Source organism: Anolis carolinensis, chromosome 4, assembly GCF_035594765.1.
Source record: "Anolis carolinensis isolate JA03-04 chromosome 4, rAnoCar3.1.pri, whole genome shotgun sequence".
Taxonomy (NCBI): Eukaryota; Metazoa; Chordata; class Lepidosauria; order Squamata; family Dactyloidae; genus Anolis; species Anolis carolinensis.
The window spans coordinates 53,851,861-53,866,931 of record NC_085844.1 but is presented as its reverse complement, the minus strand read 5'-3'; the positions used below and the strand labels follow the sequence as shown (position 1 = coordinate 53,866,931).

Below are 15,071 nucleotides of genomic sequence, written 5' to 3'. Positions count from 1 at the left end.
GGCAAAGTGCACTCACACTCTTCCCTGTGTTTTGTAATATACCAAAACATGTGCAACAGTCCTATATGCACAGCTTCAATTCTGGTATCTTCAGCTGGATTTAAACTTTATGGATAATCCAAAAACCATTTTCCAAATATTTAGCACAACTTAATGCCAGTAAATTTCACTAACATGATGCTTTCCCATCTGTCCTTTGGTTGTTCTGTTCATATGTCTCTTGATGCTGCTGCTGCAAACATTTGTTTGAGGATCAGAAAGCAGGCTTCAGGTGAGTTAGTGGATGGATAGCAAGGTGTTGGAGGATAGGTTATCTGTGCTTCAAGGTCTGCCATGCATCCACTGAGACAAAATACAGCAGTGGGTGCATCTACACTGCAAAATTAATGCATTTTGACACCATTTTACTATGGCTAAATGCTACAGAATTATGGGAGTTGAAGTTTGGGGAGGTAACAGCACTCTTTGGCAGAAAAGGCTATAAAACTTTAAAACTATAGCTCCCATGATTCCATAGCACTGACTCATGGAAGTTAATTGATTCTACAGAGTTGATACACCCAAAGTCTAAAATATATAATCTTTTTCTCCTTTATGAATTTAAAAACATTTGCTTGAAGAAGAAGCCAGTGAAGGTTCAAAGGCATGCATGGTGTATTTTATGCCTTGGAGTTTGCCTAGTAAAGGAATTGCTGCTTTGAGGATGTGGGGTTTTGCTGCATTTTGCTAGATGGCTAGCACAGCTACCCACTGACACATCTCCTTCAAATGTGGTGAAGGAATTTGTACCATCAGTGAGTCATCTTCTGGTCTGCTGTATGTATGCCATATGTATGCTGTATGTAAAAAGGCAGGGTTGTTTTTCCAGCCTTCATTCCAGGTAGCAAAGCATATAGGATTTATCTTGGGTTGGTTTAAAGGGGCTTGGTCTCTATACTGGACAGAAAACCTTTGAAGGATCAAACAGTTTGAAACTTGCTGTAGTGGCTCTACTGCCAGTTTGCTCATTTTATTTTCTGCTTTGCTTGTTATGCTCAACTTTTCCCTATGTCAGCTTTCTATTACGGCTTCAATCTCTTAGTCACTCCCTCACTTTTCTATTTACTCCAGCCGAGCAATGGAAAAGTATTTTCCTTCTTTCTAATAAGGAGGCATTAAAAACAGAAAGGTGAAAGATTCAAATACTCCTGCGAGTGCACAGTTAACATTCTATTCCTCCCATGAAAGTTCAGCCACAATCTAATAGCCAATCATCCTTGGACTGACTATGAGTTTTTAAACCCAACTGGGGGGAAATTAGTTTTAAGGGAATCCCTAATACATTTCCTTCCACATAAATGTGAGTCTTGCAGTCTATTAGGAAACTAGGTGACAGCTTTTAGATGCAGAAGTACCATATTGCATTTCCAAAAGAATGTATTCAGAGATACTACTGCTTCCCATTTTGATAGCATTTGAGGGTGGATTTAGTGAAGCTATTCTGTTCTCTCTGTCTGTGACTCGCAGATATCCATAGAAAGGGACTGGACTTAGACTATAATCTAAATAAGGTTAACAGTGTGGATTTTTTTTACTGACTCTTCTACTAGATTTTTTTTTTTTAAAAAAAGCATCCAACTCTCTCTTCAGGCTTCATGTGATGGCAAAGGCATAATATTTACTGGCTTGGGGTTAAATATGGAAAGCCAATCACATAAGGTCTCTGCATCCTACAACATTGGCATATGATTACTCTATGGTAAGAGCCAGAGTAATTGGCCCCATTCAATTGTCTGTAGGGTTTCAAACATTAGAGTCATGACCCCTGAAAAGTTAATTCCATAGCTCTGCAATAAAATTTATAGAATAATTGTGGTATACAGGAAATAATACTGTATGTTGTCATTATCTTAAGCTTAAAAAACAGTACTTACATCATTCCACCTCAAGAGATATCTATATATCTATACAAAAGTATTCATTTGGCTCCATTGATAATATGGTTTGCACGATTTTTGCATGGATTTCATCACAAGACCATTTTGTCTAATTTCACATCTACTCCTTTTTTTTAAATACACAAATGTGTCAGCTCACCACAGCCGCTCCTGAATGAACACACAAGACTCTCTGTGATATCACCAGAAACTTTTACTGTAGGAAACATGAACATCAGAAAAGCCAAGAATGGGATACTACGGCCAACCCTCCTTTATATACCCTCCCCCTCATTTGAACAGTCTCTTCCCGCTCAGTAAAACCCCGCGCAAATTCCCCGCCAAGTCCAGCAGCCGTTTCTTCTCCAAGTCCTGAGCCGCAGGTGTCTTATCAATGTCAGTGACCCTGAAACTCAGAGCCACATCCAGGCTCTAGTAGCAGGGTTCTGACATGGCGTCCTCCTCCCCTTCGTCCTGGAAGGAAAAAATTAAACACAACTATTGTTCTCCGCCGTCCAGAGTTCCTTTATACTTTTTTAACAGGCTGCAATGGAATACCGGGTGTACCTTTCCTAGGTCCTTGGGTAGCCTCAGCTCATAGGTCACTTCGTTTATTCTTTTTGCTACCCTGAATGGTCCTATATAGCGTGGAGCCAATTTCTTGGATGGGAATCCCAATTTTAGGTTTTTTGTGCTCAGCCAAACCAGATCTCCTTCGCCCAATTTGTCCCCCTCTCGGCGCCTACGATCCGCAAAGAGCTTGTACTTCTTTTGTGTTTCCCGCAATGCCTCTACCACGGTTTGCCACCCTTGCTTGATTTTGGCCGGCCATTCCTCGTCGGTCTGGCCCTCCCCTTCCTTCCACTCGGGTAGCCTGGGGAAAGGTGCCACCTCCTGTCCGTATACTATTTCGAATGGGGCACGACCTGTGGCCGAATGTACGGCCCCGTTAAAAGCCATCTCAGCAAACGGTAGAAGGTCCGCCCAATCATCCTGTCTATAATTGGTGTACATCCTCAAGAATTGGCACAGTGTCTGTTGGGTACGTTCGACCCCCCCGTTGGTCGCGGGATGAAAGGCCGAGCTCAGGTTCCTTTCTGCTCCTAACAGCTGTAAGAATTTTCCCCAAAATTTAGCAGTAAATTGGACTCCCCGGTCGCTAATTATTTTGTCGGGACACCCATGTAGGCGATATACATGCTTCACATACAAATCAGCAAGTTTTTCAGCTGAAGGGAGTTTTGGCAGGGCCACAAAGTGTGCCTGTTTTGAGAATAGGTCCAATATTGTCCAAATGTATCTGTGGCCTCTGCTGGGGGGTAGTTCGCCTACAAAATCCATGGCTACGCATTCCCATGGCCTCATGGGCTCCACCACCTTCTGCAATAGCCCCTGGGGCTTCCCCGGTGGTGTTTTTCCCTCTGCACATAATTCACACTGCGTGACGTACCCCCTGGCGTCTTTCCTCATTCCGGGCCACCAGCATTGTTTGGCCAACAGTTTAATAGTCCTGGTGGGGCCTAGATGACCCGCACCTTTGTTATCATGGTACTTCCTTAACATTTCTCGTCTTAAATATTCAGGGATATACAATTTCTTATTTACAAACACCAAATCCCCACACAATTCTCCCTTTTCTTTGTTAGTTTGTAACCATTTGTCCATTCCATACGCTCGCTTCAACTCTTCCTCCCATATTTCTCCTCCCCCCGTGGAAATGGCAGTACGTTTGTTTTCTTTGGCCGCTTGTGCTCGAGTTAGTACTGCCAGGCCCCATTGCTTATCTAGGAATAGGCTCCCTTCAGATTCCTGAATTCCTCCCCCGTGCTGAGGCATCCGAGAGAGAGCGTCAGCGAGTATGTTATGTTTCCCCTGGAAGAATCTGAGTCTGAAATCAAAACGGCTGAAATATTGGGCCCATCTAATTTGCTTCGCCGATAGTTTACGAGGGGATCTTAGATACTGTAAATTTCTATGATCAGTCCACACCTCAAACGGTGTTCCACTTCCTTCCAGAAAGTGTCTCCAGCACTCTAGTGCTTTTAGAATAGCTAAGGCTTCTCTCTCCCAAATTGGCCAGTTTTTTTCTGTATCGCTAAACTTTTTTGACAGATAGCCACATGGCTTCAGGTTCCCCCCCTCGTCTTTCTGTAGCAGAACTGCCCCATATGCCCGGTCTGACGCATCGCAATGTAATACAAAGGCTTTAGACATATCAGGGTGCTGTAGGACAGGCTCCTCAGTAAAACGCTTTTTAAGGGCTTCGAAAGCTTCCTGGCATTCTATTGTCCAGGTCAGTTTGGCCCCTGGGGCCTTCACTTTGGCTGTTTCTCCCCTGCCTTTAGTCTTTAACAAATCCGTTAATGGCAAAGTGAGGCGCGCAAAGTCCTTGATAAATGTTCTATAGAAGTTTGCGAACCCTAGGAAGGATTGCAGCTGCTTCCGTGTTTTGGGGGCTTCCCACCCCCTCACGTCTTCTACCTTCGCAGGGTCCATCGCCACTCCCTGGGAGGAAATCCTATACCCCAGAAAGTCTATCTGGTCTTTATTGAACTCGCACTTGGCAAGCTTCGCATACAGTTTTGCTTCTCTCAACTTTTGCAGGACTTCCCTGACTAGTTCTATGTGTTGCTCCTTAGTCCGAGATATTATCAATATGTCATCTAAAAAAACAAAGACTCCCTTGTACAACAATGGATGCAACACTTCGTTGATTAATTGCATGAACGCGGCACCTCCGCCGCACAAACCGAAGGGGAGCACACGATAATTGAATAATCCGAATGCACAGGAGAAGGCCGTCTTCCACCTGTCCTCTGGTTTGATCTGCAATTTATGGTACGCTTCAATTAAGTCCAATTTAGTGAATATCTGTCCCTCCGATAACTGGGCGATCAAGTCCTTCACTAAGGGTAGGGGGTATTTATTTACAGAACTGATTGCATTCAGGCCCCTGTAGTCAATGCAGAGCCTCAGCGTTTGGTCCTTTTTCCGCCTGAACAACACAGGCGCCCCTAAAGGGGAATTTGAAGGCTCTATGAAACCCCTCGCTAGGTTTTTATCAATGTATTTTCTCAGTTCCTCCTTTTCCCTAGCCGACATTGGGTATATTTTTGCCTTGGGAAGCTCTGCTCCTGGGACTAGCTCTATCTTCACTTCAACTCTCCGCTTCGGTGGGAAACTGTCTGCTTCCTTCTCATCAAATACGTCCACAAAATCCCGATACTCTGGGGGTAATTTATCTGCCAGTTCTGCTATCCTGATAGAGTCTTCCTCCCCCCTTTTCCCCGGCTCCCTCTCCACTTCCTGGCTCCCTTCTTCCAACTTCATCCTGAAGATCATGCTCTTATCCTCCCAGTTGATTTGCGGGTTGGCCTGCCCCAGCCATGGCATGCCTAGTATAACATTATAGCTGGCTATTTGTGATATCACAAATGATACCTTTCCTTCCCAACTCCCTATCTTACACTTTACATCTTCGGCACTGTACTTAGCTAATGATCCCGATGCTGTGGATCCGTCCAACTGCGAAAAAGCTATTGGGGATTCTAGGTTCGTTCTTTCGCATCCCAATCCCTCGGCTAATTCAGGGGAGATGATGTTCCTGGAACATCCACAATCCACAAATGCTTTGCAGGTTGCTTGTTTGCTGCCACTTTCAAGCTGAATGGGGACCACTATCATGGCTTTGTCCTGACTTACCAACCCCCCCGAGTGGTGCCTCATCGGTGGTTCTTCCTCGGCGCGTTTCCCTGCCACGGCTCTTGGTTTGGGCGGGCCTCCGCCTTCCCCTTTTCTCTGCCAGCACTCGGCAGCCCTGTGGCCCAAACGGCCGCACACGAAGCAGCCCCTCCTGCTGGCGCTCACGTTCCCTGTCGGCTCCGTTCTCCTCCCGGCTGGGGTTGATCCCTCCTTCCGGCTCCCCTCTTTCATCTGCGGCCGCTGCTGTAGCCCTCCTCGGTGCCTCCTCGCCTGGGCCAGCGATGTCTCGATGCGCCCCGCCAGCTGAATCCATCCGCGCAGTGTGTCAGGCTCATCACGATGCACCGCCCAGGAGAGGATCTCCCGCCTGAGCCCCTCTTTGAAGAGTTCTATCTTTGTCACTGCAGACCATTCCGGCACCTTCTCAGCGAGGCATTGGAACTCCTCCGCATACTCAGATACCGATCTCTGCCCCTGGGAGACGGTCTTCAACTTCTCCCTCGCCCGGATCTGCTCCAGTGGATCTCGGAAACGGGTCTCCAGGGCCCCCATAAAGCGTCGGAGTGACCCCAGACATGGGTCGCGCCACGCGTGCAGTTGAACGTACCAGCTGGCCGCTCCCCTCTTCAACACTGCACCAATGGCCCGTACCCGGCTGGATTCCGTTCTAAAAGTGTGAGCATTGTCCTCCATATAGCCCCTCACCGTGGTCAGGAAAAAATCCAGTTCAGAGGACTCTCCCCCAAACTCGATCCTTAGTTCCTCTCGTCTCGGTAGGGGTCCCTGTGGTGGCAATCCCCAATTCTCCGCCCGTCGCAAGCCCCCTTGCGGACCAGTGGGCCCCGCTGCTGCTTCTCTTGGCCCTGTGCCACGCCCGGCATTCGCCAGGGGCACCAGGGTCTCAGTAGGGAGCGTAGCTGGGATTCTCGGAGGCTTTTCCCCTTCGTCGTCACTCTCCTCCACCCGCGTCAGGCTTGTTTGGATCTTGGGCCGGGCACCGGGCTCCTTTCGCATTTCCCTTCCCTTCGGTGCTGGGAGGTCTGCAAAGCCCTGGCTGCTTCCCACGCTCACGTCCCACATTGAGCCAGCCCGAAGTTCCCTTCCTCTCTCCGGCTCCGCCAAAACCGCCAGGCGCTCCATCGCCCTCGACATCACTGCCAGGGTGGTCTCCATCGCCGACATCCTCTCCTCCAGAAACACCATCCTTTGCGGGCCTGGGGAAGGTGAACCTTCCTCTCCTCCGGTGCTATCTCCCCGCACCACTCCGCGCCTCTGGGTTACCCCATTTGGCTGGGCATAAGCAGTGGATGACGCCAGGGCCGCCAGCTGGTGGAACTCAGCGTCCGGCTCGGGAGTGGCCCTTTCCGACCTTCCTCCTCCTGCGCCCAAGAGCTCTTCATCCTCCACTTGCATGTTACACCTCACCGCTACAGCGGGATGGTGTCCGTATTCTTGGCTTAGTGTCAGCTCACCACAGCCGCTCCTGAATGAACACACAAGACTCTCTGTGATATCACCAGAAACTTTTACTGTAGGAAACATGAACATCAGAAAAGCCAAGAATGGGATACTACGGCCAACCCTCCTTTATATACCCTCCCCCTCATTTGAACAGTCTCTTCCCACTCAGTAAAACCCCGCGCAAATTCCCCGCCAAGTCCAGCAGCCGTTTCTTCTCCAAGTCCTGAGCCGCAGGTGTCTTATCAATGTCAGTGACCCTGAAACTCAGAGCCACATCCAGGCTCTAGTAGCAGGGTTCTGACACAAATGTGTATTTAATTTTTAGCACAGTTTTCCCTAACACATGCATTTTGTATACAGCCTTTCTTAATAATTTTATGGTCTATATGTACCCTCTACATATTTCAAAGCAAACCATAGACTAGGGACCTCATCACATGGAGGTCCAGAAGCCTGTCACAGCAGGGTGCAGTGGGGGGCAGTATGGGAAACTGTGGGGCAGCATCCAGCTTTGTCCCATTATCATTATGGGTCATGGGTTGCCATCTCATAATGTTCCTGTGCTGCCCCCAGTTCCCTTCCATGCTGTCCCCAGCTTCTTCAATTAGGAGATGGGCCGTCACTCCTCAGAGCTCCCTCTCAGCCTGCTGCCAGCACACTGCCAGCACGGAGCCCAACAGAGCTCCTCTGGAAGTAGCCCTGCATCATTTGATGGGCTCCAGTGGACTCCATCCCAGTAGCGGGCTGGCAGTGCGCAGAAACAGGGAAAATCACCCTTCTGATGAGGTCATATGTGGCTCAGTCACTTTGCTTGCCATGCATGTTTTTTGTACAACTCCCTTTGCCTGATAAAGAAGCTCATGAGCTTCAAGCGCTATGCAATGACGTTGTAACCTTTTCATTAACCTGATAGAGGTACATATCACCACAACAGTGATTCAACACATAACTTTCTAGCCATGGTTACTTAGACTCTGATGTGTTTCTATATTTACAATGAAGACAAAATATTTTTAATCACTAGACTTTATAAGTATTTTTGTTTCTTCCCCTAGGCAATGCATAGACTTGCTTGCTTGAACCTACAGGAGCGATTGTTTATCAACTAGTTTCTTAGTTAACTACACCTGTTCTTCTCAGAGCAAATTTTGGTCTGGATTACAGGAGAATATTGTGTTTATGTATACAGGGGTGAGGTTCCGATGATATTGCGTTTATAATTTGTCCTTCTGAACCCTGGAAATGATATTACCATTGCATCATCTATTACAGATCAGAAATATCTTAAGAGCCTTGGGTCTGCTGCTAATTATTTTTTGCCTCAACTGCAAAATGATAATGATAAAAATGCAGTTCAACAGAGCTAGAAGCCTAGAAATGTGTATCAAAAATCTCACCCCTTCTCTGTAGGAATTTGTTCCTGCCACTGATAAATCACCCTAAGGCTTTTATTTTGAAGATAGAAGACACTGGCATTTCCCTGCTCTTTCCCAGAATCATGTAAGTGGTAAGCAGTACAACAGAAGTTGAGCTAATGATTCACAGGCTTGCTTTTCTCAACACTATCCGGTCTTTATTTCAGGACACTGGTAATGAGATTCTAATGCAGCAAATTCACGTAAAATGAGTACTGTGTGTAATGAATTCCATCACCATTATCTGAATAAGAATCCCACTTTTTGAATAATAATGGGTCTAGTCTTCAAAATTTCATTGTACTTTAAAATAAATGAATGGAGCCATTTCTATAAACTTAGAAGATTTTGGCAAAATAAATATAGTACACAATTTCATGAATTGTTGTTGTTAAGTCGACATCAAGTCGACTTTAACTTATGACAACCTCATAAATGAGAAATTTCCAAGTTATCATATTATTAAAAGCCCTGTTCATATTTTGCAGACCCAGGGCCATGATTTCCATGGATTACCCTATCAACCTATTTTCCAATTTTTTTTCCTATGAACTTATTTTCCTCTTCTCCTCTAGCCTTTTATCTTGTCAAGTATTTTTGTCTTTTCCAGTGAATCATGTCTTTTCATATATGGTCAAAGTACAACAGTCTCAGTTTAATCATCTTGAGTTCTAGGGAGAGCTCAGATTTCATTTGCTCTAGGATTCTTTGTGTGCATTTTTAGCAACCAAAGTGTACAATTCTTCTTCAGCATCACATTTCAAATGAGTTGATTTTCTTCCTATTAGCTTTCTTCACTGTCCAGCTTTTACAACCATACATAAATGGGAAACACAGTGATGACAATTCTAATTTTAGTATTCAGTATCTTTATACTTCAGGATCTTGTCTTGTTTCTTTATGGCTGCCCTTTCTAGTTCTATTCTTTGTCAGATTTCTTGACAGCAGTCTCTATTTTGATTGATGACTGAGGCAAAGTATGGAAAATCTTGCTAATGATACTTATCACATCAGTGCTGTTTATTTGATTCACCATACAATCATGTTTGGTTTATGCAAAGTTTGGAATATATTAATGTTACTCATTTAGGATTAGCAGGGTATGATTTGTCATGCTGCACATTCCTGACAGCCCACACATAATTCAGTGGCCAAAATTCTATATCAAAGAATGCAGAGCATTATGCTTGGCACACTCACAAGGCAACTGTCAAGCCTTGGGGACACTGCTACAAGCATTTCTTGGAAGGTAGCAGAGAGATTAGAAGGCTACCGGGCTGTGTCCAGTGGTAGTTCTGAAACTGGGAGAAGAGCAATGAGACCTCTCATGTGTCCTTTTCCTGCTTGCCATCAGCAGAATAATAGCTACGTTGGGTGAGATGGCAATAGCTGAAAACTGGATTTTGGAAAGTGAATTGGAAAGTAAAGGAAAACAGGGGCCTTCGTCTCAGTTGACAGAGCCCTACAGTACCTATTCCACTCAAAAATCTGTGAAGGATTAAAGATAGATCATTGACTCAATGCATGATCTACTCTGCCAACCCTACTATAGAGTGGCTTTGCATCAACTGATGTTTACTTGACTATTTCTGATATAAGTCTGAATTTTTAAAATGATTGTTTTAGTTTTTTAATTGGTAACAAATAGCAAGTAATACCTTCCCTTTACTATATTCGGAGTTGCCATCCCATGCTTTGTATTGCAAAACATGTGGTGGGTAGCAACATAATTGCCATACAGTTTACAGGTGTTGATGTCTTAATTTCGTAAGACACACGTACTTTTAAAAAAGGCAGACAGAATAAGGCAGCATACATTTAGTAATTACTGTGTTAATAACAGTGAATTGTGCAGTTGTTTCTTCCCTACAAATTACATGGTAGTCATCCTTGGAATGACCATTAAAATGAAAAATGTCTTCATTCGATGCCAGTGAACGATTAGCTTATAATTATAATATAATGGCACACTTATTGGTGTCTGGCAAGATAAAGCACTGCACAAAATTTGTGTACTATGAGGTATTGTCAGAGCTGACAGAAGTCCAAGGATATTCATCTCTTTGAACAATAGCTGTATAGACACTAAAATCCATGAATTTGTTCTTGGCAGAAAATGGACATCTGATAGCCTTTGTGAAGTCAGTGTAGTACTCCTCATTAAACAAGCAGTTTACTTACTGACAGTAAGAAGCTATTTTAGTAACTGAGCCAGCTGTGCAGGTACAAGGATGGATTGAAAATAGATATCAGTCATGAATAACTAGGACAGCAATGGATAGGTTGCATACTGTCCAAGATTTCAGAGATGAAAGCCAGAACATGCCTAACCAAGAAGCATCTAAGTGAGGCTGAGATGGTAAAAGTTATTAACAAGGAAGAACATATAAGCTCAAAGAATGGTTTACTTTTGCCTGAGTCTACTGGGATTGCCAAGATTCTGCCATATTTTCTTCTCCTCCTTCTACTGTTAATTGGATGCAGACTACTTTTTCAGTAAACTTATGACCAAGGAGGAAAATGGAAAGAGGAGAGAGATTTTTAATGGGTTTAAACATGGAATTGCAGGGATTAATTACTATTACCCCTGCCAAAGTTTGATAGTCAAGAGGAAGGATTTGTCATCTCTCATTTCCCCTCCTGTATCACTGCAACACAGACAGCCCAAGGTCAGGGCCAGTCCAACATGGAGGCCAATTACACCCTGCTTGGAGCTCATGGTCCCCGGGGGCGCTGTTGAGGTCCCACCCTGGTGGGGACCATTGGCTCGCTAGCCGCCAAATAGGGAGGTCTCGCTCAGTGGCGAGCGAGCTCTCCAGGAAGGCCTAGCTCTTCTCGGGAGACCTCGCAAGGTCTCCCAAGAAGAGCCTGGCCTTCCTCGTTCTGCCATTTGGCGAGCGATGGTCCCCGCCGCTGCTGCCGGGGACCATCACTCACCAAACAGCCGAATGAGGAAGGCCAGGCTCCAGGAAGGCCTAGCTGTTCTAGGGAGACCTCACACGGTTTCACGAGGTCTCCTGAGAAGAGCTAGGTCTTCCTGGAACCTGGCCTTCCTCGTTCTGCCGTTTGGCGAACGATAGTCCCCAGTGGTGGCGGCGGGGACCATCACTTGCCAAACAGCAGTACGAGGAAGGCAAGGCTCCAGGAAGGCCAGGCTCTACTCGGGAGACCTCGCAAGACCTCACGAGGTCTCCCTAAAAGAGCTAGGCCTTCCTGGAGCCTGGCCTTCCTCGTTCGGTCGTTCTCCAGCTCTCAGCCTCAGGTATTGGTTTGTGTGTGGGGGGGGGCAAATTTGGGGGGGCATCAAGATTTGGTTTGCCTACCCCCCAAAATTACCTAGGGCCGTCTCTGCCCAAGGTGTTCATGGAGTGGAAACACATTCTCCTAGGACCATGTTGCAAGAGGTCCAAATTGCATACAGAAACTAGCAGACAATCCCACAAATGTCATCAAACGATGCATGCCCTGTTTTGTAAGTTTTCCATGGGATTCCATTTCTGTAACATGTAGAAATGCATGGATTTTAAATACAGGCTGGAAATGTTTCCACTCATCTCTCTGCACTTAGAAATATTTAGAAACTTGTATTTCCCCATAAGTTGGGAAATAGTGTATTTACTCAGTTTCAGTCAGTTTTCTAAACAGTGTGGGTGTGCATGGGGATGATCTTTTCCTTTCCCTCAGTGTTCCTTCTGCCACCATCACTCATTGGACAAAGGGAAGGACTGGTAAATAATAATTTCCTAATTTTTGTTGTTGTTGCTATAACCGCTATTTCAAACTTTTGGAATTCTGCAATTGCACAAGTTTTAGAGGGAAAAATGGTTTACGTTGAATGACAACCATGATAGCTAATGGTGTGATTTCACAATGATTTAATTTCACAAGATTCTGCATCAATATTATTTTTGTAATGTGGTTATTCATTTTTTTAGAAGATTCACTATGCTTGGTTGGGCTTGTACTTAATGCAAAGGACTGGGGGTCTAGAAATCAAACTTAGAATAACAGAAGAAGTATTGAAATATAATAGCTGACCACAGATTAATGCTGGCCTATGGATCATATTATGATTGATAGTAATGGTCATAAATTTGTTTTTTTTAATTATAGATCCTCTTCTGTATTACTGTTAAAAATAAGAATACTATTCAGTGATCACACTGTTGTAATTCTGTTTTTGCTACAAGTTATACTTTTTTACATTATTACATTAGGAGGGATCCAATCTCACCTTTATGCAAGGACTTCCCCATTTACCTATTCTATTATGGACAAACTAAAGACATAACTGGCATCTGGCTACAGGTCTACTATCTCACCTGCTCATCCCATAATAGCCAAAAGAACATATCATAATACACCTTAAAATGTCACCTTCAAATGCATATGTAGTCCAGAGGAGCTGTAACTCTGTTGGTAATGAGCATATTGTGGTCCCTTATTTTTAAACAACAAGTAGTAATGGTATGTAATTGCTTATCTTGTACTTGGAATAAAAAATACACTTGGGAGTGTCAGAGAAAGCTACTATTAGCTTGAGAAAGAACAGAAAAGGCCAAGTTCCATGGTTATTTTTTAATATGTGGAGGATAGCACCCCATTAGAAATACCACTGAAAAATTAGTAATAAATAACACTTTTCAGTTAGTCACTGTTGTTTCAGCAAAAATAAAAACAAAAACATTAGATAGCCTTTCTTCCAATCTAAGGAACTATTATGGTCTTTAGGAATTTCCTAATAATAATGAGAATTATGGCAATTGTGTCTACATTAACATGCATTGAGGGGGAGGGAGAAAAAACACACGGATAATCCTATTTTGACTTTCAAATATATTTTAAAAATTAGAAAAAAGCCCACTCTGTTTCCTAGGTTGGCATTTTCCCTAGCAGCTACCTTTAGACATCACTTATGCACATACATTGGCATTTCCAATATCGCTCTGATAGGAAAATAATGAAAAAACTCTCTCTCTTCTCTTTTTCATTTCAAATTTCAACACAAATTTGATCTTTAGTATAGAAATAGATGATGAAATGTAAGGGAAGCTCATAGATTTTAGCTAATAAATATGACTGATGAATGATATTCTCCTATTAACATACCACTGCTGTTTTCCAATGTGTTTTTTCTTTTCTTTTCTGGCATCTACTTTGCATGCGATTTTCCACATCTATGTATGTATTTTATCTGGCCCTCTGCATCCTGTTGCTTCTTTCAAAATTCAGTGTTTGGATTCCCATAGGTAAACAAAGGTTTAGGTTAAAAAACAAAATAAGAGATGATCTCTGGGTCTTCTTTGTACTCCTATAACCCCATGGTAGTTAGTGAATAAGGTAGACCTGACAACTACAAGTAAAAACGTAGGTTGGACTTTTTGGGGGGAGAGAAATGTAATGTCTGTCGAGGACTTCTGAAGTGTATGGAAAAGAGGTTTTTGCACAAGTGATTTTCAGAATTCCTTGGCAATAAAAAAATAGTCATTGTGGCACCTGAGGTGGATCAGCTGCTCTCTTGGTGCAAGGACAATAATCTGGTTCTCAACCTTAATAAGATCAAGGAGCTTATAGTGGACTAGAGAAAGAACAGCCCAGAAATCCAGCCCTTGGTCATGAATGGAGACCAAGTGGAGCGGGTGGCTAGTTTTAAGTTCCCGGGTGTCACTGTTAAGAAGAATCTGACCTGGGGAACTCATATAGCAGCATTGGTTAAGATGGCCCAGCAGAGACTGTACTACCCGAGACTTCTAAGGAAACAACAAGTGAACTAAAAACTGCTGGTGACTTTCTACTGCTGTGCTATAGAGAGTGCCCTAACCTAATGCATATGTGCATGGCTTGGTAATGGCACAGTGGCAGATAGGAAGGTGCTTCAAAGGGTCACCACTACTGCAGAGGGAATCATTGTTTGCCCTCTCTCCTCTTTGGAAGGGAATTATAGGTACTGCAGCCTTAAGAAAGCTCAGAGCATTCTTGGGAATCCATCTCATCCATCATATTCTTCTTTTGAATTACAGTAGAGTCTCACTTATCCAACACTCGCTTATCCAACGTTCTGGATTATCCAACGCATTTTTTTAGTCAATGTTTTCAATATAACGTGATATTTTGGTGCTAATTTTGTAAATACAGTAATTACAACATAACATTACTGCGTATTGAACTACTTTTCTGTCAAATTTGTTGTATAACATGATGTTTTGGTGCTTAATTTGTAAAACCATAACCTATTTTGATGTTTAATAGGCTTTTTCTTAATCTCTCCTTATTATCCAACATATTCGCTTATCCAACGTTCTGCCGGCCCATTTATGTTGGATAAGTGAGACTCTACTGTATTGCCATTTGGCAGACTGTACAGGGTGACAAAGACAAGAACAAACAGACTGAAAGATAGCTTTTATCCTACAGCTGTGACTATGTTAAACTCCATGGTTTCACATTGACGTGGCATTGGGGACTGTGCATTTGGTGGTTGGGGTGTGGGGGGATGGGTGTGTTGTTTTGTGGTGTATGCTGGGTAAGGCATTTAATTCCATTGTCCAATAGTACAATCACAATAAAGCTATTCTAT

General features: G+C 43.8%; 1 protein-coding gene across 1 annotated transcript; it reads right to left on the bottom strand.

The window, feature by feature from the left end:
• Nucleotides 1-2,112: 2,112 nt before the first annotated feature.
• LOC134298890 (uncharacterized) lies at nt 2,113-7,383 on the bottom strand. Its single transcript, XM_062980428.1, has 2 exons — nt 5,619-7,383; nt 2,113-2,390 (listed from the first exon to the last, which is right to left on the bottom strand). Exons 1-2 carry the CDS (start codon nt 7,164-7,166, stop codon nt 2,349-2,351), a joined length of 1,590 nt encoding a protein of 529 aa, XP_062836498.1. The 5' UTR covers nt 7,167-7,383; the 3' UTR covers nt 2,113-2,348.
• Nucleotides 7,384-15,071: the final 7,688 nt, after the last annotated feature.